The 23364-nt window shown below is 38.4% G+C and overlaps 2 protein-coding genes across 8 annotated transcripts; one reads left to right on the forward strand and one right to left on the reverse strand.

The window, feature by feature from the left end:
- Window positions 1-339: 339 nt before the first annotated feature.
- Window positions 340-2146, forward strand: LOC124629576 (zinc finger protein 699-like). The gene is made up of 2 exons (XM_047163048.1): window positions 340-624; window positions 1052-2146. The coding sequence occupies exons 1-2, from the start codon at window positions 493-495 to the stop codon at window positions 2027-2029; spliced, it is 1110 nt and encodes a 369-aa protein (XP_047019004.1). The 5' UTR covers window positions 340-492; the 3' UTR covers window positions 2030-2146.
- Window positions 2147-2445: 299 nt separating this feature from the next.
- On the reverse strand, window positions 2446-16894 carry LOC124629575 (TBC1 domain family member 15). Of its 7 annotated transcripts, none has more exons than XM_047163041.1 (11): window positions 16695-16894; window positions 13764-13980; window positions 11676-12095; window positions 10846-10999; window positions 9268-9364; window positions 9020-9183; window positions 8369-8621; window positions 7795-7982; window positions 7046-7172; window positions 6604-6840; window positions 2446-4881 (listed from the first exon to the last, which is right to left on the reverse strand). In XM_047163041.1, the coding sequence occupies exons 1-11, from the start codon at window positions 16737-16739 to the stop codon at window positions 4813-4815; spliced, it is 1971 nt and encodes a 656-aa protein (XP_047018997.1). In that variant the 5' UTR covers window positions 16740-16894; the 3' UTR covers window positions 2446-4812. The 7 variants fall into 7 exon arrangements, with proteins under 7 accessions (XP_047018997.1, XP_047018996.1, XP_047019000.1 ...); XM_047163040.1 differs by having other exon boundaries at window positions 10846-11017; XM_047163044.1 differs by having other exon boundaries at window positions 6568-6840; window positions 10846-11017.
- Window positions 16895-23364: the final 6470 nt, after the last annotated feature.

Here is a 23364-nt window from a genome sequence, read left to right on the forward strand (position 1 = left end):
AATGAAATATTCTCACTGTTATAATTTTCTATTATGCTTAGCAACAAACATGCCTATTTGGTTACATTGCATTCTTTCTTCTACTTTTCACAACAACTCGTGAGGTTTTGGTGCTTTGAAAAGCTTATTTGTTTGTTCGATAATAGTTTCTAAGTCCTAAGTCATGGACCCTTATTGTTCATGTTATTTACATATATTTTTATTTTAAGGATTGTTATCATAAAAACGTTCAACAACATAAATACACCTGCCCTTATAAATAATAATGATAGATGTGTCCTTGAGTTTTCCAAAATCAGATTAAAAAAAACTAGTTCGCAATTTTTGTGTGTAATGGAATGTAGAAACAGCCAGCCAATGGGCAGGCCGAATTAAATGTCATCAGAATTTATTGACATATTTTTCATGAATAGCGATTGAGTTATTTTGGGTATAAATAATAACAAAAAATCGCGTAAACAAAATATTTAAAAAGGATTGGTCACAAATAAAATGGATTACAAGAGCCGCTGTCGGACATGCTTGGGCAGCGAGAAAGAAATGCGCCATATACACACAAGTATAAGAATAGCTGGCGAGGATGTCCACTTATCTGATATTCTGCAGAATTTCTATAATTACAAGGTAATTTAAATGTAGTAAATGTAATTAGCAATAGTTTTATAAGACAACATTAGAAACCCTAATTATTTACCTAAAAACATGTTCCTTCTGAAGTTGATTTCTGTGACTACTTAGCTGGACTCAATTTTTATTTTAAACTAGCTAACCTGGCGAACTCGGACTTTCCGCCCGCGGTTTCACCCGCGTCCCGTAGCCGGATGGTGACAAAAATCTTCTCCCGGGTCTAAGTTCCTCCCCTCTAATTTTCAGTCAAATTGGTCAAGCCGTTTCATTTTTAAATAACGTTTTAAAATAATAGATCTACATTCATTTTCTCTTAATAGTCTGAATACAGAGGAGATGATACTCATAGTGCTCTTGCAATTCAATATAACAACTTAAAACAATCTACTAAGGTATTTAATCTGCAATGTGTTGTTTTTTCCAGGTAACACCAGACCCAATATTTCCAGACAGCATATGCATCAACTGCGTTCACCAGCTGACCATTACATACTCCTTCAAAGTCCTTATAGAATCCAGCTCTAAGACCTTGATGGACAACCTTACCCTCCTTGATTCAACCAGCGACAATTACGAATGTACCTACGAATCTGATGACCAAAAACCAGACTGCCATATCAGTATTAAAAGCAGAAAAATAAAAAAGTTAGAACAAAATATCCAGGATGAAATTCGGCTGTTGTTCTGTGTAGAATGTAAGGCTGAGTTCCATTCGGTCAAACTTCTGAATGAACACTGCGTAAACAACCATCCCACAAAATCTGTTATCGGAAGGGATTGTGATTACTGCAATGAGAAATTCGATGATTTTCGTTCACTAGTCTTACACAGAAAACTACATCTAAAGCCTTATTTGTGTGAAAACTGCTGGGAAGGGTTTTACAATGAAGATGAATTAAACACACATTCCTGTCAACCAAATGTAGAAAATAAAGGGAAAAACAAGTCTGAAAAGGTATTACGTCAATGCGATCAATGTGGGAAGTCTTATCCACCTGGCTACATAAGAATTCACATGTTAACACACAGCAATGATCGGCCATACAGCTGTAAGTTTTGTCCAAAGAAGTTCAAAGTACCGGGCGGTCTTCATTCCCATGTACTATGGAACCATAAGAGAACAAGGAATCATAAGTGTGAAGTCTGCAACGCTACATTTATTTCTTCAAGTTCTAGAAGTTCTCACATAAGGAAGAATCATTTGAAAGAGAAGAAGTACGGCTGTGACAGTTGTGGTAAACGGTTCTTCTCCAAGTCAGAATTGCAGAGACATTCTCTAACACACACCGGTGTTAAGAACTTCCATTGTCATTTATGTGACAAGTCCTATCAAACCAGATATGGTTTAAATGTGCATTTAAAGTCCCATTCACCAATAAATATGAATGTATTGAATTTGTAAAGCAAAGTACAAAATTACTTAATTGATCTCATTATTATTAACAAAATAACTATTATTATTATTTATTGTATTCTATTAATTTAAGATTACATGTTTGATTACAGAATTAGAATTTTACTGAATGTAATTTTTTTTTTACCTTTCAATTTTCAAGTTTCTAGGCTGGACTGATAATTACTTTAAATGAACTTCTCTGAAAATAGTAACTCAGCACTGGAATTTAAAGTGCAACATAAATACAATTATTGTAAATTCTCATGTTCAGTGTTACAGGATTTTTAAATGTTCAAAATTTGAAGGTATGAATAGTGAGGCAAAAACAAAAAGGCATAAATAATTGATGGTATGAATTCTTTCAAATGGTAGGAACCATTTTGAATCTATGGTAGGAACTTGATTAAATAATAAAACCGAACTGTGCAGGTACAGAAACTTTAATAAAAATTAAATTATGAATAGGTATAATTTTTACCTTAAACGTGGGATAATTACAATTAAAGTGATCATGATCAATCAATAATTATTTGAAACAAAATGGCGAACTTAGGCACTTACCCTAACCTATGTATTTAATAAAATTTTAGCTTTGAAATAAAATATAATTTTCAAGAGAAATATAAAAGGATTGATAATGACAATAGTTTAACAACAATCAGTGTTATTCTGACTCCTGTTCATTGACTTTATTCTAAGCACCAAGTAAGGCATTATTGGATTATGAGCAAGCTTTTTTATAGACAAGTAATTTTATAGACCTGGGGCCCGATTCTCCTAAGTTAATACTGTCAAAATCTAATAGAAATCGAATCGCAATATGATCGCAATAGCAGTTTTAACCATATCGGGCATTCTGCTACTAATAAAAGACCAATCGTATTCGATTAACATTTGATTGGTGTGCGATTGGTCTGCTATTTTGGTAATTATGGTTTATACGATAGTTTGCTCTGTTAAAGTTTCAATTCTTACTACTTGTCGGCCTACTGGCCTATTAACCAATTTTGAATTTGGAGTACTTAAAAAGAATAATATAAAAATGGGTTGTCTGTTTTGTGTCATGTCATTGTGCTTTCATGAAAATGTATTTATAATTTTCTCCTAAATAAATATCATTGTGGATTCTATTGTGTGTTACTCTCTGGGGTGGGAAGAAGCTCTCACCAATATGCTCTACAATCATTTTGCAATCGTAAATCATTTGCAGACAAAATGATACATTATTGAATGACAGAAAAGGATAAAAACGTTTATTTCAAAGAAAAAATAGCGGAATGCCACATACGCTTCAATCGTAATCGAGTCGGGATCGGATCTCAGTCGAATCGAGTCGAACGTAAATCGTATGTTGCTTAAGTAAAATTAGGAGAATCGGGCCCCAGTTTCATTGCCACTGATGATAAAGTTCTATTCACGATATAAACATACATTATATGATTTTTAAGTTAAATCATTGAACATCCTTGGCAATCAGTAGCCTGTAAGTCTGACGCCAGTTTTACGAAGGGGTATTGGGTTGCCCAGGTAACTGAGTTGAGGAGGTCAGATAGGCAGTCGCTCCCTATAAAACACTGGTACTCAGCTGCATCTGGTTAGACTGGAAGCCGAATATGATGATTTATTTTAAGCCAACTATTATTTGTTTAGTATGTATTTGTGTAAACTGTCTTATCAAGATTACCTTTAGTGAATTGATCTGTAAAATATGATTTATTTTGTGAATTTATATGCAGTAACAACAAAACTGGTATATATATATTTTAATTGCTTAATAAGGTCTGTCATGTCTATATCTCTTTTAATCTATGGCTGTAAGGATCAATGGACTACTCCTAATATTAACTATTTACATATTGTAGGAACCTTATAAACACCGGAGCACATGGCACGTCTACCCAATCTTTTGTATACATATACAATACAATAATTTTGGTGGGCTAATACTTTAACTGGTATTCGTCGTCTACTGTTGCTTTTCAAGGCATTTGAACCGTGCGTTATATATGACTGGTAAATCATTACTTGAACACGTGCCTCCATTGATGATTACAATTAGCTTTCCCAAAGAAACTTTTTTTTATACTCATTACTGTTACAGCCTTTTTATCGTCCCACTGCTGGGCACAGGCCTCCTCTCACACGGAGAAGGATTGAGCATTAATCACCACGCTTGCTCTATGCGGGTTGGTGACTTCAGACTTTATAGTCCAGGTTTCCTCAAGATGTTTTCCTTCACCTTTTTATCAGCCATTGGTGTCTAAGTATACTTAGAAAGTACATACAAACTTAGAAAAGTTGCATTGGTACTTGCCTGACCCTGGAATCGAACCCACACCCTCATACTCGAAAGGTTGGTTCTTTACCCACTAGGCCACCACGACTTTTTATACTCATTAGTTTCATCACAATAACTAAACAGAATTTGGTTTGCTTTGGGAAAGTTGTATGTAATCATGAGTAGAATCATGTGTTTAAACTCTTGAATGCCGCTAATTAGAGAACAATAGAAAATCCATTATGTCTCGCATGGATCTGCGCACCGGCATACAAAGGGAATTATCGGTCATTAATTACCAGCCATCCTATACAAAATCAAAATCAACAACAAATTCTAGTGTCAATATTCTACCTTTAGGCAATAAACCTCACAGAGAACCGCAAATCTGTTGCATATATTGCTAACTTCGAAACAGGAGTCAAAACGACACAAGTATTAAAGCGTGTATTTATAAAAATATAAAAAATATCACTCTTCCAGACTGACGACTCTTATGTACATTCGTTCACTAGGCGAGCAAGGCCCAAACAGTTTTCGTAACTATACATATTTGTAATCCATTATATTCGAGTGTATCCTGAAATAGAAAAATATATAATTTAATATACTTATTAATTTTTTATGTTGGCAATACTGTGTCGTGAATGGTGTTGCCACATGCAAATGCTTTGATTTTTACGCTATGTATTTAGCACATAAAGTTCAATATGATAGTTTCTACTTAGAATATTGCAATTTTAAAGAGTAGTAATAGTTTTTTTTTTTTTTGGTAACTACAAGCAAATATACAGGACGTTCTAATAGAGAATAACCTCAAACCGAAGTCATATCTATAAATTAATATTAATTTATTGGTAAGTGCATTATTTATAGAAGAAAAACAACTTTGCAATTTCAAAACCAGTGCTTAACAAATGCTGTTAAAACAAGAAAATAAACTTATGTTATATACAAGGTATTTTGTTAATAGAGTATTTATATGTATATATGTATCAGATAATATGCTTAGTACACTATTTATTATATTATAGTAATTGATCTTTTGTACTTTGGTTAATCGACGAATTTATTTCATATACTATGGCTCGTGAATTTACCTTATTATATATTTTTTTAAATAACAACATTTATAATTTAAAAATTAATCACAAGCATCTCACTCTGAGTTTTAACTTTTTTTTTTATTTTTTATGTTGTGTTTACTGTGTTAAAATATTATCACTGCACACCCAAAATAGTGCAAAAAAGTTAACAACAATTTTCAATCCTTACTCATGTTATAAATGCGAAAATAATTCTATCTGTCACGCTTTCATGCCAGAACTACTGAATCGATTTAAATGAAATTTTGTACACAAATAGTCTAGACCTTGAGAAGGTCGACGGCTACTTTTTACCCGACTCCAGGAAGTAGTTCTCCCGGGACGTAGGTGGAACCATAAGCGGAATCTAGCTTTACAATGCGTCTATTTACAAATTATAAATGTATGAAAAATGTTAGCAAGCCATGAATATTGTTAGCTATACTATGAATTGGGTCGCTTTAACTTATTCATATTAAATTATAAAAGCATGCATAAATGCAAACAGCCGACCTAAGAATAATTTTGAAAAATATTTAGATTTAATCACAGTATTTATCAATATTATTTAGAAGCAAAATTAACCTCATATTAATAGAAAAATGGCTAGACATAAATTGCAATAGGAATTATCAACATGTTTCGCATTCCGAATTTCCTTAAAATAGCAAAATCTTTTTGAAAAAACATGCTTAAATTCTGCTAATTCCTTAAGTTCAAATTCAAAACTAAATAAATTCTAACTTGAACACTACTACAAGAAAATTCATAATCGCATAACTATCTGTGGATTTTTATAACATATCTGTTGATTTGCGATCTGAGATTGAATGTTGACATTTAGGCTCTAGACTAGACAGACGGACTGCATTTCAAAAGCAAGCCAACCGCAAATTACAGTTTGAATGCAGTTGACATGACTGCAATGGAATTGCAAACCAAACGTTTAATTCGATTGCAGTTCAATTGCAATCGTGTGCAATCGGACTGCACGGTTGGTTTGCAATTGATATGCGGTCCGTGTATCTAGACTCTAGAGTCTAAATATCAAATTCCTATCTCTGGTAACAAATCAACATACAGATAAGTTATAGGAATCCGCCGTAAAAGCACTAGCGACCCAATTCCACCAAAAACTACCCAAAAAATACATAAAAAGAAACAGATAATCACCGCCGTGCCTAAAAATTCATGTCTAAGCCTATCTGATACATAACTTCGTCCAAATCCTGGGCAAACACGCTTCCTTTCACCGTACCATTAGCTTCGACTTTCGAAGTCGTCGGCTCGTCACTCTCGGAGTGGGTGGAAGTCGATATGTTGAGGGTCGGAAGTCCCAGGATGATTCGGATCTGGTCTGTTAAGTGGGGGGCTGATACAACTTGGTGGTATATTCCTTCGGCCGTGCTTAGTATTTTGTCCACGTCTAGGCACATTGATAGGTCGTTCACGTGCTGGGAAATAAAAAAAAACTTTGTAAAAGCCATACTTAAAGATATGCGTACTTTATGTACTTTACCAGGTACTTTATGTACTCGATTACGCGAGAAGAAATATTTCCATAAAAGGATGTCACTTTTGATAAAATTTGTCTATTATGATTATGGAGCACTTAATTTTTTTTAATATAAAAAATGTTTTTCATGGGTGGAGACTTACTTTCAATATTTCAGTAAATCCATAATCTTTACTGATGAGAATATCCTTTTCTGCGTCGAGTATGGCAACACAAATCAATAGGTGGAAGTTTGCGCATGGCAATGACGTCCATAATACTTCCCATAGCCTGAAAATAAAATAAATAATGATAATACTCACACATACACACATTTACCACCAGTTTTTAATTACTTAATAAAAAAAATTGCTATCGAAGTTTCATCGACGGATCTTTGCGAAAGTTCATACAAGGAAATAAATGTCCGACTTTTTGGGGGTTATTTCATGACTTTGAAATTTTTGCGTTATCTGTATACATTCTGTTTTGAAAAGAATGTCTGTGGAGTTTCTTCACGGTACTTCTCTAAGTTCTCTATTATTTTCTACTCAGTGGAACCGTGAACCTAGCTATTGATGTTTCGTAAGACCTACAATATTACCGATATGAAATACAAAACCTTTGACGTTTTTGCCGGTTATTCCCCATGAAACCCACTTTGGAACCTTTATTGTCTGACTTTTCATAAAAGCACACAAAGACCTATTTGGAAGATTTTTGACCCTATGGTAGTTTTTATACAAACGACCCGCCCCGGCTTCGCACGGGATAACCGTATTTTTAATGGATGTTATTATACATATAAACCTTCCTTTTGAAACGATATGATAAAAAACACATGAAAATTGCGTAGTTTTGAAGACTTAAGGACAGAAAAAGCGTTTTTGTTCTATACTATGTAGTGATATACCTCATAATATCCCTATGCGAGAACTCCCTCTTGAACCAGACGAGCAGCCAGCGGAAGCAGAAGTACATGTTGCCGGAGTCCTTCGCCGCCAGGTGGCTCGCCAGCTCGGGCGACGCGAACGTCAGCAGCTGTTGTAACTGCAGCAGCTGGTGCTTCATGCCCGCCTGGTCCATGTCGAAGTTTGTGGCCTGGGGAGGTGGAGATAAATCATCATCATCATCTCAGCCATGCTGTGAAATGGCTGTTGAAATTGAAGGGAAAACCTTGAGATCCATGAATATCTTCCAACACTACCCCTTCTTCCACATAATACATATACCTAGTAGGACACTTCGATATTTAAACATTGAAAGTTTTTGTTTCATTATTTATTAATTTTTGCTAATTCTCACCCCTTTTCACTCTTAGGGGTTGAATTTTGCGAAATCCTATATCACTTTGTCTACGTCCTATAAGGAGTTCAATATATTTAATGGAGGCTATGCTAAGTTTGAGACTCCTAGCTCCTGTAGTTTCTAAGATTTCATGACGAGTGAATGAGTGACTTATCCAAATAAACAAATTAGGTACTCACAATTTTATCCATGAACCCGACAAAACACCAAAAACTGTCGACTTCATTGCCCAGCAGCAACAAAAGAGGTGCCAATATATCGGACATGCCTTGTACATAACCGAGATCGAAGTTATACATGACATATGTCATGAGTATATCTTGTAGAACTACTAAGTTGGGATTGTTGTCGCCAGCGAAGAATGGGTGTGTCCTGTCTGTGCGGTTTACGTCTTTTTCTACTAGGCTCTTTCTGTCGCGGTATTCTGAAAACCTGTGAAGATAAAAAAGTTATTAATTTGTGGTGCAACATGTGGTATGGAAATAGATGGAAGCTTGGAGACGTTATAAGCTTTTACAATCAAGTCTCATAAGTTGAAGGTTTTAAGGCTTAAAATGAACCGGAGAATCTCAAAAATCATAGTACATTTACGAAATTGCTGATTTGGTGGTTTGAACCACACAAAAGTACATAAGAATAGTCAAATTTTTTATAAGGATATTTTTTGTACCTTAAAGACTTCTAAAATGAAGAACCGAATTGAAAAATTCTATTAATATTGGGAACCCACACTATCCCAGACTGACATCTAGGTCATTTTTTATCCATATTCGGGAAGTATATATACCACCCGAAAGTGCAAGAAAAAGTTTCCAATAAAATGACCTCACCTGGCCTCCTGTCCCTCAGTCATGGACCTCCACTGCAGTTTCATAGAGAAGTACTCTTCTGTTCTCTTCTTAGTGAGAGCTCTTAGTTCTGCGTGAGTCATGTGCCAGGGGTAGTAGTCCAGCAGGTACTTCCATACTGACTGCCTTATTGAGTGTGCTACGCCCTGGAGAAAGGGTGTAAGGTAAATAATGACCACAGACTTTCAAAAAATGTCAAATAAGAAGAAATTTTACTAAATAGAACTCACCCCTCTAAATATAAGTTGTTTGACCCCTTCAACTTCTGTGACTCTCCCCTCTGTATCCTGCAAGCCTTCCCATTTCTCTGTCGATAGGGGTGTACCTCTGAAAAAATATTTATAGATCTTGACAGTTTGGAACATAGACCTTTATGGCCTTACCACAAAAACTTTTAAACGTCAGTTTAAGACTTGTCTACAAAAATGTCAGATTATGACGTTGACATATGGTTCATTTTGCAGCCACAATTTTTTTAGACAAGTGTAAAACAGATGTTTAAGTTTTTGTAGTAAGGCCATTATAGTTTGGTTAAGCTATGTCTATGTCAGGTGTAAATATACATAAAAATACCCAAATCATTTATATTTACTAGATACTCCGTGCTTAAAGCGTCAAAATCACGGTAAACGTATTATGTGTACATGTAACCAGCAGCCTGTTCTAATATAAAGCTAAAGAGATTATTTAAATTGGCTAATTTCAAGAAGTAACTGTTCTGATAGATAATTCAGTGATTGATAATCCATTTATTGAGGACAGCTGTGGTATCTTTTATCCGGATTCGTAAAATAGTTCCCTCAGGACGCAGGCGAAGCCGTGGTTAACAGCTAGTGAATCTTTAATTTCTAGTATATTTATATTCTTATGACTCAGGACTCGTATCTAATACGATAAGTGAGCATTGAACTGAACAATTCACGTGCAGATACCAGTATCTATCAATAATGACCTGATACTGATAAACCTTGTCTTTCATTGATAATATTAAATAAATAATTTATTTGTACTGAAGTGCTATTGTTGAAGAATCTATTGTTTGGATGGAAAATCGACTGTACTATCTAGAGGCATGAAACGAAATGACACTCAATTGTGTTCTCTATGCCTTTATGTGTGCAGGACTCGTCTATACTTCTGTACGAATGTAATAAAGAGAAAATAATTTTTGAATAGGTATGTTTGCACTGAAAGTATAGAAATGATTTGAAGAATTCTTTCACTGTGAAAGCTATACTATCCCCGTCGGTTTAGCCAGGTACGGGAATTTGTTACCACGTGACGTGAGTGAAACCGCGGGAAAAGGGTTGTCGTTTACATACGCAGAATGGGAACAACCTTGATACGAAACATTCATTGACCATAGAGCATAGGTACTCTATAACCTTCCTTTTTCTACACTAATATTATAAAGAGGAGAAAATAATTTTGTATACATATAATGGAAAAACTCAAAAACTACTCGACAGATTTTAAAAATTCTAAAAAGCTACACTTTTTCCGAGTAACAAAGGGAAGGTATATTCTATCCCGGTACGGGCAGTAGTTCCCACGGAACGCGGGTAATACTCCGGGAAAATGGTTAGTTACTCAATAAAGTAAGTCTGACACCAGTCTAACCAAGGGGTATCGGGTTGCCCGGGTAACTGGGTTGAGGAGGTCAGATAGGCAGTCGCTTCTTGTAAAGCACTGGTACTCAGCTGAATCCGGTTAGACTGGAAGCCGACCCCAACATGATTGGGAAAAGGCTCGGAGGATTCGGATACTCAATAAAATATCTAGTTGTGCCATATATCCTTAATCCTTACCTAGGTATATAAGGCCTCTGTGGCAGCGTAGGTTTAACACTGATGACTTCGTACTCATCATTCTTGGCGACTGTGGTAGCCTCTTCCATGGCGCTCATACTCTTTGTTAACAAGTCAGCTACTTCTTCGGAAACATCGCGTTTGCCATTCATACCTTCATTGCCGTAATATACTGGAAGAGGTATAGGAGATATAGCTTTAAAATGGTAGGTACAAAGGTTCATTTAATACTAAGATTTGTAGGCCATTGATTCTTCTGTATTGGGTTGCCGGATTGTTCCGAAGAGTTGCGGCAGCCCTGGAATAAAGCTCGGTTTCCACAGCGAGCGGAACGGACCCATTAACCATTATTGACTTCGTTAAACTAGCAAGTGCAAACTGCACACTTGTATTTCCACCAACAAATAGTTGGGCGAATTCGCGTCATTGTTATTACTAATGCGTAATGAGTCCGTTCCGCTCGCGGTGGAAACAGGGCTTAAAGGGCTCTAGAAGGAACATGGTGGGTTTTAGTCAGTGAGAGTCTGACACTCCCTCACGTTATACCAAAAGCTGGAGGGGTCATTTGATGATTTCACACAAAAAGGAATTGGAAAGGAAGGTGATTACTGTAAGGTGTTAAGTGAAATATTGGGCTTGGTTCTATGTATAGGTGGTGCCCAATGTGTATACCCACTGCCTATCCATCCAATGGGGAAGTCAGGCGTAGAGTATTATAAGGTTCTTAAACAGTACCTAATTATAGTTTAGTTCAGCTGTTTATAAATATTTACCCGTGCTATGTCTATTATGAGGTTTAAAAAAAAATATAACAAAAAAAACATCCTTACCAATATCAGTGAGTTTCGAAAACGCTTCCATAGTAGTCTCATAGGGTCTCTGTTTGAAATTGGACACCAAGTTCCAGACCACATCTGTCGTATTCTCCGTGAAAATATCCAGCTCAGCAAACGACTTATTCAATACTTGTGTTTCTATATTAGGTTCTACGACAACGTATGTATTTCTATCATGACGAGTTTTGGCTGTTTTGACATGATTCTTTAGGTATGCGACGAAAATTTCCGCGTTCCCGTGTTGAAAGTAGAAGGTGGTTTGCCAGACTCCTGGTTTGGTTGAGAACTGCATTTGCTGGTTGTTTCTGGTGACCCTGAAGGTTTTAAGCTCGTCTATAGGTATTTTGATGATGCGAGCTCGTGCTGTCGCGTAGTCTGATGTTATGTTGCCGCTTAGAGTTCGCTGGCGACGACCTGTTGTAATTTATTTTGTGAGTCCTCTTACTTAAGTTAATGTTAGTAAAATCGATCCCACCCAAAACAAAAATGTGAAAGACTGCCAAGTTCGATAATATGGGAATGCTTCGCCTATAAAAGAAGTGAGATCTAAATAAGTACCAAGTTCCATACACATACCTCAGTTAAAAATAGTTACTTTTTAAAGATGTTACTTGGCAAGTTTTCACATACCTTGTTATAAACCTACTGGACGCAATGAATCAGGTATTTAATTTTCTATTAAAACTTGCCAAGTAACATCATTAAAAAGTAACTATTTTTAACTGAGGTATGTGTATGGAACTTGGTACTTATTTAGATCTCACTTCTTTTATAGGCGAAGCATTCCCATATTATCGAACTTGGCAGTCTTTCACATTTTTGTTTTGGGTGGGATTTCATTTATTTTTGTAAGGTTGTTTATTTTATTTTTTTCTTATGATTAAGTTAGTTAAGGAAAAGTGTCATTTATACTATCTTTCAGATTTTTGAATATGCACTATGCTTCTTACAAAGAAATGAACTAGATTAACTAAATGGACTAGATTTACCAACTGACTGACATGACATGTTATCATATAGATATTATGTTCGTGGATCAAAGTTACACATTCGTTATTTTCGAAAGTGAGTCACACTTGGCCGTTTTCAGATTTTTACTTCACTTTGACTAAATACAAACCTTTGTAACGAATTTCAGATCGGTACGATCATTCGAAGATGTATTATATAAATATAGATAAATTTAGTTCGTTTTAGTTCCTTAGGGGTATAAATTTACACCGGGTATTACACCTTCATTATTTTGAAACCGACTCACACTTGGCCATTTTCAGATTTTTCCCTTTACCTTGACATAAAGACCTACCTCCATGCCAAATTTCAAGTCAATACGACCATTGGAAGTGGTCTAGGTTTTTGATGAGTGAGTCAGTCAGTCAGTGAGTGTATAGTAAAAATAGCGATTTTCTGACGTCAATATCTCAAGACCTACAATAGGTATATCAATGAAATTTTGTATTTTAGATAAGTGAGGAGGTCTCAACAGATACTAGAAATTTGATATGCGTAAATAAAATAGGTTTTGAGTTATAGGGGGTTCGAATTTGGCCCGAAATGGTTCGTGTAATATAACCCACGGCCGGTGTGTCGCTTTTTTTGCTCGAACTTGGCGGACACACTGCCGTGTGTCTAGATTAAGCCATCTTGGACACCAATGACCGTGTTTCAGTGGGCACGATAAACTGTAAGTCCCGGCTGTCCTTGAACATCTTTGGCAGTTGTTACGGATAGTCAGCAGCCAATGAGGCTAATAACCAGTATTACCTAGGTATTTGGGTTGCCCAGGTAATTATGTTGAGGAGGTCAGATAGGCAGTCACTCCTTATAAAATACTTGTACTCAGCTGCATCTGGTTTTACTGGAAGCCAACCGAACATACTTAGGGAAAAGGCTCGGGAGATCTTATCAGCCCTCAAGACATTAGAGGCTTGGTTTTCACTTCCTGCTCAATTTACTGTTATCTGCAATCCTGCTTTATAAGAATTGGATACATTCAGCACCCACAACCTTTTTCAAGCATCACACGACGAAAAATGTAGACAAAACACGAACACAGCTGTCTAAAATCTAGAAAACATCTACCTTTAGCATAAGACATGGTAATACCAATAGTGTTGACGACTGCCCATTCTTGATCCTGTGTATCAGAGTCTATGGTGATCAGGTCATTCGGTCTCCACTCTATGCACTTGGTGTTGTCCTGGTTTTGCACGATGCAGAGCATACCGATGGAGTTGAGGTCAGTGACCGGTCGGCCCAGGCAGGCTTTGAGGAGTACTCCATCTTGGGTGAACAGGTCCTGAAGATGGTGAAAGAGGTTTGTATTTTGGTGTTGAGGTAATTTTTGGTCATTCTTGTTAGTTGGTGTGATGTCCAGGAGTCAAGAGTTATAGTGGTCTATTTATTATTTAAGAATTTCCGGCTGTATTTTGACAAACAGAACAATCAGATTCCTTAGGTCAAATAAAATTGAGAAAGAAATAAAAAAATAAACAAAAGCCTAACTGAATTGGAATCATAATAAAATAAAAAATAAATAAATAAAAGTAGTAGTGATTTGAACCAATAAATTGAACAACAAACTTAATCAAATAAATTCATACAATTAACTTAAATTATAACACTGGTCAACAACATTTTTGGTGCAAAGGTGAAATATATCATTTCTTATAGATTATTTGATACGTTATCGAAGTCCAGAACATAAAGTTGCACTAGCACGTAGGGTTTTAGAAATATACCCCTCCTAAAGTACCAAAAACGCGTTTTTTACCGATATTTGACGATTTTTTTGAAGGACAGCAAAATTGTTTTTTATTTTCTATCTATAGCATTATATAGTACTACTCTTCCCGATTGAAATTCGTTTTTATTTCGAACGCTAAGAGTTTAAATTTTCATGAAATATGTATACAGCTACGATAGTTCGATCTTCCCTATATTTTATTTGGCCTGTTAGTATGAAAAAACTCCACTTTAGATATAAAATGGTATATATTGAGAAAGAAAACTTGCAAAAATATAAATTAAAATGGGGTTAATGCGGGGAAAGTAGAACTATATAATACTTTAGTCAGTAATTACTAGAAAATTCTGCTGTCCCCAAAAAATTACATCAAATTTCATAAAAAAAAACGCGTTTTTGGGACTTTAGGAGGGGTATATTTCTAAATCCCTACCTGCCAGTGCAACTTTATGTTCTGGACTTCGATTACGTATCAAATATTCTACAAGAAATTGTATATTTCACCTTTGCACCAAAATAATAATAATAATTTGTTGACCAGTGTAATGTAAAACATGCATGACTATATGAATAGTCATACAGGTTTAGTTTTTATAACATTATAATAGGCAAGTATTTATCTCATTATATCTCCCACCCGTAATGGTTTCCAAGAACATGCCAAATCTATATGCTGAGCAAAAATTGTGTTAAATTTGGGCCGTTTAAAGCCATAAAAATTCACACAAGTGGACGTAATTGATAACATAACAGATGAGTCAACGTGGATGACTCAACTGGGTTTAAGAGGTCAGGGAATTATTTTGTGGGCAAGTGTTGTTAGGGTTCCATACCCAAAGGGTAAAACGGGACTCTACTGTTTTCGCTCCTCTGTCCGTCTGTCACCAGGCTGTATCTCATGAACCGTGATAGTTAGAGAGTTGAAATTTTCACAGATGATGTATTTCTGTTGCCGCTATAACAACAAATAGGTACTGTAAACCAGAATAACAAATATTTTGGAGGGTTCATGCGCGAATCCGACTCGTACTTGGCCGGTTTTTTCTTCCTATCCTAATATTACCACTTTACAACTCACGCCTGAAATATTTGCAAGGCAGAACAATCACTTCTCTCCGCAAGTTGGGGAGTTGCCGATACTAACTGCGCTGGGCATGTTTTGTGAGCATGGGGTAGGTTTATTTTTTAGTTTTGGAGTAGCTTAATTAGTTGAAATGAATTAATGAAATTTTAATCTACAAAACAATTAACTTTTTAATGTTTTTTTCATTAATATTTCTCTGTAAATTAATGAATATAACATAATTTACACTCTACCCATTATCCCCATGGATTGGCAATGGGCACACACTTGTTTCACATATAGACATCATCTTCATTCACAACCATGGAATTCTGATGATTCCCTTAGATTTTTTTCAAGAGTTCATCTTTGCAAATCCTAAATTTTTTAAATTCATGCCCTACCTCCTACTATCTACTAATATTATTATTAAAAAGTTGTAAGTAAGGTAAAGTTAAAACTGCTCAATGGATCTTTTTTTTTTTTTTAACAACGTCAAAAATCATCAAATGACCCCTCCCGCTGTGGGTTAGCAGCGGTGAGGGAGTGTCAGACTCTTACTGACTAAAAATCGTTGTGTTCCGTCATAGGCCTTTTATGTACCAGGGCCGCGGTATCTCTTTCAAACAACCCGCAGCCCCGGCAGGCCTTGGCCCTGCTGGGCCTCTGGGGCTGGGGTGCTCAATTGATCTTGATGAAACTTGAAATTAAGCTTATACAATCAGCATAACAGGCTACTTTTGATCCATTTATGGGATGTCGTTTACTCAGGACCTGTTGAAACCTCAGGCTAAAATCACTTATATTATAAAGTGCAAGTTATCAAGAAACCAGGGCACTTTGTAGCAGGGTTTGGGTAACATGCCAGTATCTACCTACTTAAGATATTTATTCAATTTATTGATTGTAATGACTCAGCAGTTGAGCCAAATTTAAACAAATTACTACAACTCAATAACATTTTATTTTTGCATCGTGTGCCGTTTTCACGTGCACGCAAAACACTACGTGGTCATGTGTTTGTGCCGACAACGACAAAGCAATATTTTGTGACGCAATACCAAACCCAACAACGTCCTTCGAAACCAGCGTACAATTACAACTTTGTTTACAAATACCTAACGCCACTAAACAGCGAATGTGATCAAAGGTCACGATGCACGGACAAAGAATAAATAAACAATTAAAGAAACATCAAACTCACTTTACACTGCTCAGGAATATCCTCCACGGAGCTCGATCTCGACATCCTGGCCACACAGGACACTCAATGATGGATAATATACTTTGGATTCAGCGAAAATACGTGGAATAATTGATTTACGCCATACTTTTCAAGGATTTCCTGTTCAAAATAAATAAAAACACTCAACTTTAATACACAATAATGGGCACTACGGAGTTGCAATACACAAAAAATAGTTTACCACTAAATCCCAATATTATTTTCCAATTTAGTTTTGATTTTGATCAAAAGCAATCGCAATCACCACTTGAGATGTATCACCTATCTTAATACGTATTTTAATAAATCCAAGGAACAGTACACAAAAATAGGTTAAAGACTTATTTTTCAAGGAAAGCATCAAGCCAAACATTTACGTTCTCAATATTTCCCTGAAAGCGAGGGATAATGTTTATGATATGTTGGCAACATTAGATAAAACGTCACATTTAAAACGTTTCATTACACGCAAATAATGTCAAAAAAATATCAGAAGTGTTTTTTTTTTAAACGATTTTTTTTTTTCAATATCTACACTCAGGAGCAATAAAATCGCACACTCCGGATTTTAATAAAAAAAGCTGGATTTTCTTATTATAATTGCTAAAAAATTATTAAATTGCAATGGACACTTAAAGATTATTTCATTACCTTTCCAACGATACCACTGAAGTGCATGTAAGATGCTCAGAAGGATCTTTCAGGAGATAAAATGAAACTTGCATGTAAAGTTGTGATTATTGCATTTAGCGGACAAGACATTGAATTGAAACAAATCAATACATTTTCAATAAAATCTTTATTAATATGGAGTGTTACCAGTAGCGCGGCGGTCACCGCCAGCGCCGGACGTGTGCGCCAGCAGGCTCTCCACAGTACCTGGCGTGTCCGCTGGAGGGCGCCACAGTGTCGCACGGCGGCGAGCGCCGTCAGTAGCGCGGCGGCTACCGTCGGCGCCGGCGCTTGGTAACAACATCTCCCAAGCCTGATCGGAAATCCCCCGAAATTGTGTCTTGGCTAAATAGCAGACCACCACTGGTGGCAAGACACCGAGGCATCGCAGGAAGGCCTAGAGGCAGCGATAGGGATCGTGTTATCGTATGTCAAACTGCTGCATCTAACATCTCTCCGATCGTAGCGGTTCACCGTTCCATCGGATAAAGGGATGTTAGACGAGAGAGTGCTCTTGCGTTTGCGCGTATGTTTGAGCACTGTAATATATCCTGCGCATCTGACTGCTTCCGTATAATGGACCCCGATTTGGCGAAGACTAGTGGCGATAGGTTGAGGTAGAGAGGTTCGGGCTGATGCAACCTGAGCTTTGTCTGAGACCTGCACACTAGCGGCTCTGGGGGTGTGAGTACATGCCGTGGTCGTTTTCTCTTTGAGCTGGGGGGACAGAGGGAATCCGGCAGCACCCAGAGCGACAAAGCAGCCCTTTTTAGGGGAGCACTGCTTTCCTTGCTCAGCCTGGGAGGGGGCTAGAAAAGGTGCCCTAAAAAAATGCTCACCCCAAACACTCTTTGGATAGCAGTAACCACGGCTGCTTCCGCATCTTTTTATTCGTGGTCGACACAACAACAGTAATAAACGTAAAACACCTTTACTGACTTTTGGTGCATGGAATGTTCGCACCCTTCTCGACCGCGAGACAAACGCCTGCCCAGAACGGAAAACAGCCATAGTTGCTCGAGAACTCCGCCGCTACAACATTGATATAGCTGCTGTAAGCGAAACCCACCTTGCCGATGAGGGCGAGCTAGTCGAGCATGGCGGTGGCTACACTTTCTACTGGAAGGGCACTGCTGCAACAGAACCAAGAAGGTCGGGAGTTGGTTTTGTGATCAAGAATAATCTTGTGAAGACACTTCAAGAATGTCCAATCCACATCTCGGACCGTATAACCACATTGCGCCTTCACTTAGACGGTGACAATTTCCTTAATGTTATCAGTGTCTATGCACCGACGCTAGGTAGTTCTGACGACATCAAGGATAAATTTTATGAAGAACTTACACAATGTCTCCATAAAATACCGAACAGAGAAAAGATTCTCTTGTTAGGAGACTTCAATGCTAGAGTTGGTCAAGATTATGAAGCGTGGCCTAAAGTTTTGGGTAGACATGGGGTAGGCAACATCAACTCTAATGGCCAGTTGCTGCTTAATTTATGTGCTCAATTCCAACTTGCAATCACAAACACCATGTTTCGCCTTGCTGCTAAGCACAAAACTACGTGGATGCACCCACGTTCTAAGCACTGGCACCTCATTGACTATGCCATCACGAGGCAGCGAGACATCTCTCAGGTCCTAGTCACTCGTGTTATGCGCGGTGCTCATTGCTGGACGGACCATAGACTAATTGTCACCAAACTGCGTCTTTGCCTTCGGCTAGCAGGAAAAAGCCTCAGAACATAAACATTGAGAAACTCAAACATCCGGGACCCCGAAGCAAATACGCTGAAACGCTGGCATGTGATATACACTCTCATCAAAATACCGGTGATATTGATGCAGACTGGAACGCTTTATCGTCGTCCATTCTTGACGTAGCCATTAACACCATAGGGCTAAAAAATAAACGCAAGCAAGACTGGTTTGATGAGAACGACGAAGTTCTTTCTGAAGCTATTGCCAAACACCGAGACCTTCTCAGGCGCAGTAATAACAGCGCACTTATAAGAGAGAGTGACCGTGAGTTGCGTAAACTCACGAGACACACTAAAGATAAATGGTGGCAAGACAAGGCTCAATACATCCAGTCGCTTGCTGATAGTAATCAGCTCGGTGATTTCTATAGCGAAATTCGCAATCTCCTGGGTACCACCAACTTAAAGGTACCACTGAAGTCGCTGGATGGTAAAAGTCTGCTGAAAAGCAAAAATGAAGTGTTAGATCGTTGGGCAGAACACTTCAATAATCTACTTAATGTAGATCGAACAGCCGATCTACACTACATAGACAGTTTGCCTCAACTTCAAATAGCAGAAGAATTGGATGATGCCTTGTCTAAACATGAGGTGCTTTGTGCCATCAAACAACAGCAAAATCAGCGTGCGGTTGGCCTAGACCTTATACCAGGTGAGCTTCTGAAGTACGGCGGCGAGGAACTGCATTCGCGCGTCTGGGAAATGTTTGTGCTTATGTGGGAGAAAGAACAAGTTCCTGAAACTTTTAAGTTATCACGCGTCAGGGCTCTCTATAAGAACAAAGGCGACCGGTCGGAATGTGGTTCTTACCGCGGTATTTCACTGCTCTCTGTCTCTGGAAAAGTCTTCGCCAGAGTACTTCTAAACCGCCTCAGGAACCTCTCTGAAAAGATTCTGCCGGAAACCCAATTTGGTTTCAGACCAGACAGAGGAACTTGTGAGGCAATATTCGCAGTCCGTCAACTCCAGGAAAAAAGTAGAGAGCAGGGACAGCACTTGTATCTCTGCTTTATTGATCTGGAAAAAGCCTTTGACTGCGTCCCTCGCGAGGCCCTCTGGAAGGTACTGAGAAAGTTGGGGTGTACAGAGAAGTTCATAAGACTCCTGCGACTCCTGCACGATGACATGCAATGTTGTGTAGCGGTTGAAGATGACCAATCGAGCTTCTTCTCCGTCACCTGTGGAGTGAAGCAAGGTTGTGTCCTGGCTCCCACATTGTTTGCATTATATTTCGCAGTTGTAGTCCGGGAAGTATTGAATTCTTCTCCTGAAGGAGTTCGTATTCGTTATCGGACTGACGGCAAACTTTTCAACCTGAATAGACTCAAGGCGACCACAAAGGTGTCCTCTGCACATATACAGGACATTATGTATGCAGATGACCTCTGTTTCGTGGCTGAATCCCCTGAAGTCCTGCAACAGCTAGTCACGAACCTTCACAAGCAGTGCTGTACATTTGGTCTAAAAATCAGCATCAAAAAGACAGAAGTAATGTCTTCAGACAATCACGGACGTCAAGAACTGACCATTATGCTTGGTGAAGATGTCCTGAAGCAGGTCGATAAATTTCGATATTTGGGGAGCACTATAACAGCAAAGTGCGACCTTGACGCCGAAATCAATAGCAGAATTGGTGCTGCAGCCGCTGCTTTCGGCAAATTCGACAAGAAGGTCTTCAGCTCCCATGACCTAAAGATATCCACAAAGGTTTCTGTGTATATGGCAGTTGTGTTGCCTTGTATACTCTACTCAGCGGAAACATGGACACCGTACCGACGCCACATCAAGCAACTAGACCGCTTCCACCTCAAATGTCTGCGCAAAATATTAAATATCCGTTGGTTTGATCGTGTGCGTAACACAGAAGTGTTGAGGAAAGCCAATGTAGGTGGCATTGAAGCATACCTCATGAGGAGACAGCTTCGTTGGTGCGGGCATGTACTGCGCATGCCGGATACTAGAGTGGCCAAGCGCATCCTCTACTCCGAGTTGCAGGAGGGCAAGCGGAAACGTGGCGGACAGCTGCTGCGATACAAGGATGTGCTGAAGCGTCACATGAAAAGCTGTTCCATTGACCCGTCTCAGTGGGAGAATCTGGCATCCAACCGCAGAGACTGGAGAAGCCGCGTTAAAGCCAAAGTCTTTGACTTTGAAGCACGCCGACTTTCTGAGTTGGATGCCAAACGAGATGAGTTGAAAGCTCGACCACCTGTAGCTATCAACTACAACTTTGTGGCTGGTACCCTGACATGTCCGCAGTGTGCACGGACTTTCACGCACAAAATTGGATACTCCAGCCACATGAGAGCACACGCACGCCATTAGGGTCGAAGTGGTCGCCGTTGCCGAAATCGGCGTGGAAGATTATTTATTATTATTACCCCCTCTAGCTCTAATTACGGCTCTTAGACGATTTTTCATCGACCGTATTAACTTAATTATGAACTCTTGTGGTATACCGTTCCACTCTTCTTCAATGGCTGATTGCAGCGCTTGAAGATGTGTGGGAGCTGGACTTCTTGCTCGAACACGCCTTTTCAGCTCATCCCATACATGCTCGATAGGATTGAGATCAGGACTACGAGCTGGCCACTCCATCACGTTAATACTGACGTCTTCCAAGTAATCGCGAACTGTCCTAGCAACATGTGGCCTGGCATTATCATGCATAAGTAGGAATTCTTCCCCCATAAGCCACGAAATCGGCCTAACATGATGTTCGAGGACTTCTTCCACGTATCGCTGGGCTGTTAATCCTCTCGATCTAGGGCCAGTAATGAAGACAATGTCGGTTTTGGAATCGAGCATTATGCCACCCCAAAACATACACGATCCACCGCCATAAGCGACAAGTTCGCTAATGCAGCATTGTGAAAATCGCTCTGATGACCTTCTATAGACTCTTGAGCGTCCATCGTGGCCGTGTAAAGTCATTCTACACTCATCGGAAAACATAACTGCCCTCCACTGATCGAACGTCCAATTTAAATGCTCTCGGGCAAATTGAAGCCGGGCTTGTCGGTGGGCTGTGGTCAATTTCGGACCATTTGCGGGTCGATGTGCAGTCAACCCCGCTTAAGACAATCGTCTTCTGACTGTCCACCGACTTATGCTGACATTGCGTACTTCTCGAAGCTGCTGTCCTAGCTCAACCGCGTTCAGCTGTCGATTTTGCAAAGATCTTGTCACTAGAAAGCGGTCATCACGGTCTGATGTAGTACGATGGCGGCCTGATCCTGGTCGCCGAATATAGCCTCCAGTTTCTCGAAACCTCTGGTATACACGTCGAACTGAATATCGACTTAAATTCAACTGTCGAGCGACTTGACTTTGATTTTGCCCAGTTTCCAACAAGGCTATAACTTGAGCAGCCTCTGCAGGTGTCGTGTCCATGTTTTTCAAAGTTTTCCGTATGTATTCACAAGAGGGGTTATCACGTTAGAACTCAGTGCACAAATGATTTAAAAAAACCTTTAACTGACCCTTTTATACCTGCGAGAAGGGGCGCAAGTAGTGCCTACCTGAAACGAGTTAATTCGAGGAATTTTGTTGTTTTGATGTTTTTGCGCGTAACTTCCAGGAAAATGAATTTCTTTTTACATGACATTTTAAACAAAGTGTGTATTTTTATGAAAAATACCTTTCATTTACTTAAACCAAAGAGTTTTAAGAATATCCACTGTTTTTGGTCAAAATCTAGGGTGTGCGATTTTATTGCTCTCAAGTGTATTAGTGTGGTTCTAGTTTCCGAGTTTCATAAAACAAACAAACTCTTTAGCCTTATAACTTATAATATACGCATAAGATATAGGAAGACCTAGACAATCTCTGGGTTTTACATTCGAGCCATTTGGATTTGTACCTTCTAACACTTCCAATGACGTAGGCTACTTTTTGGTGAACCAAGCGCAACGCGAAGCGTTTGACTTCATCTTTCATGAATCCCTACCATAATACCTACCTACGTATAGGAATTCCTACTATCATTGAACCAGTGGCGTAGCGTGGATATTTGCCGCCCGGGGCAGTTGTCGATTCTGCCGCCCCTTCCCGTGTATTTTTTTAACAAGTGTTACTGGCCGTTTGTCATTGTTAACCGACTTCAAAAAAAGGGATTTTTTTTTGTATCGACGTTAAAAATTATCAAATGACCCTTCCCGCTGTGGGTTAGCAGCGGTGAGGGAGTGTTAGACTCTTACTGACTAAAAAAAAAACCGTC

Source organism: Helicoverpa zea, chromosome 4 (assembly GCF_022581195.2).
Source record: "Helicoverpa zea isolate HzStark_Cry1AcR chromosome 4, ilHelZeax1.1, whole genome shotgun sequence".
In the NCBI taxonomy this organism is placed as follows: domain Eukaryota; kingdom Metazoa; phylum Arthropoda; class Insecta; order Lepidoptera; family Noctuidae; genus Helicoverpa; species Helicoverpa zea.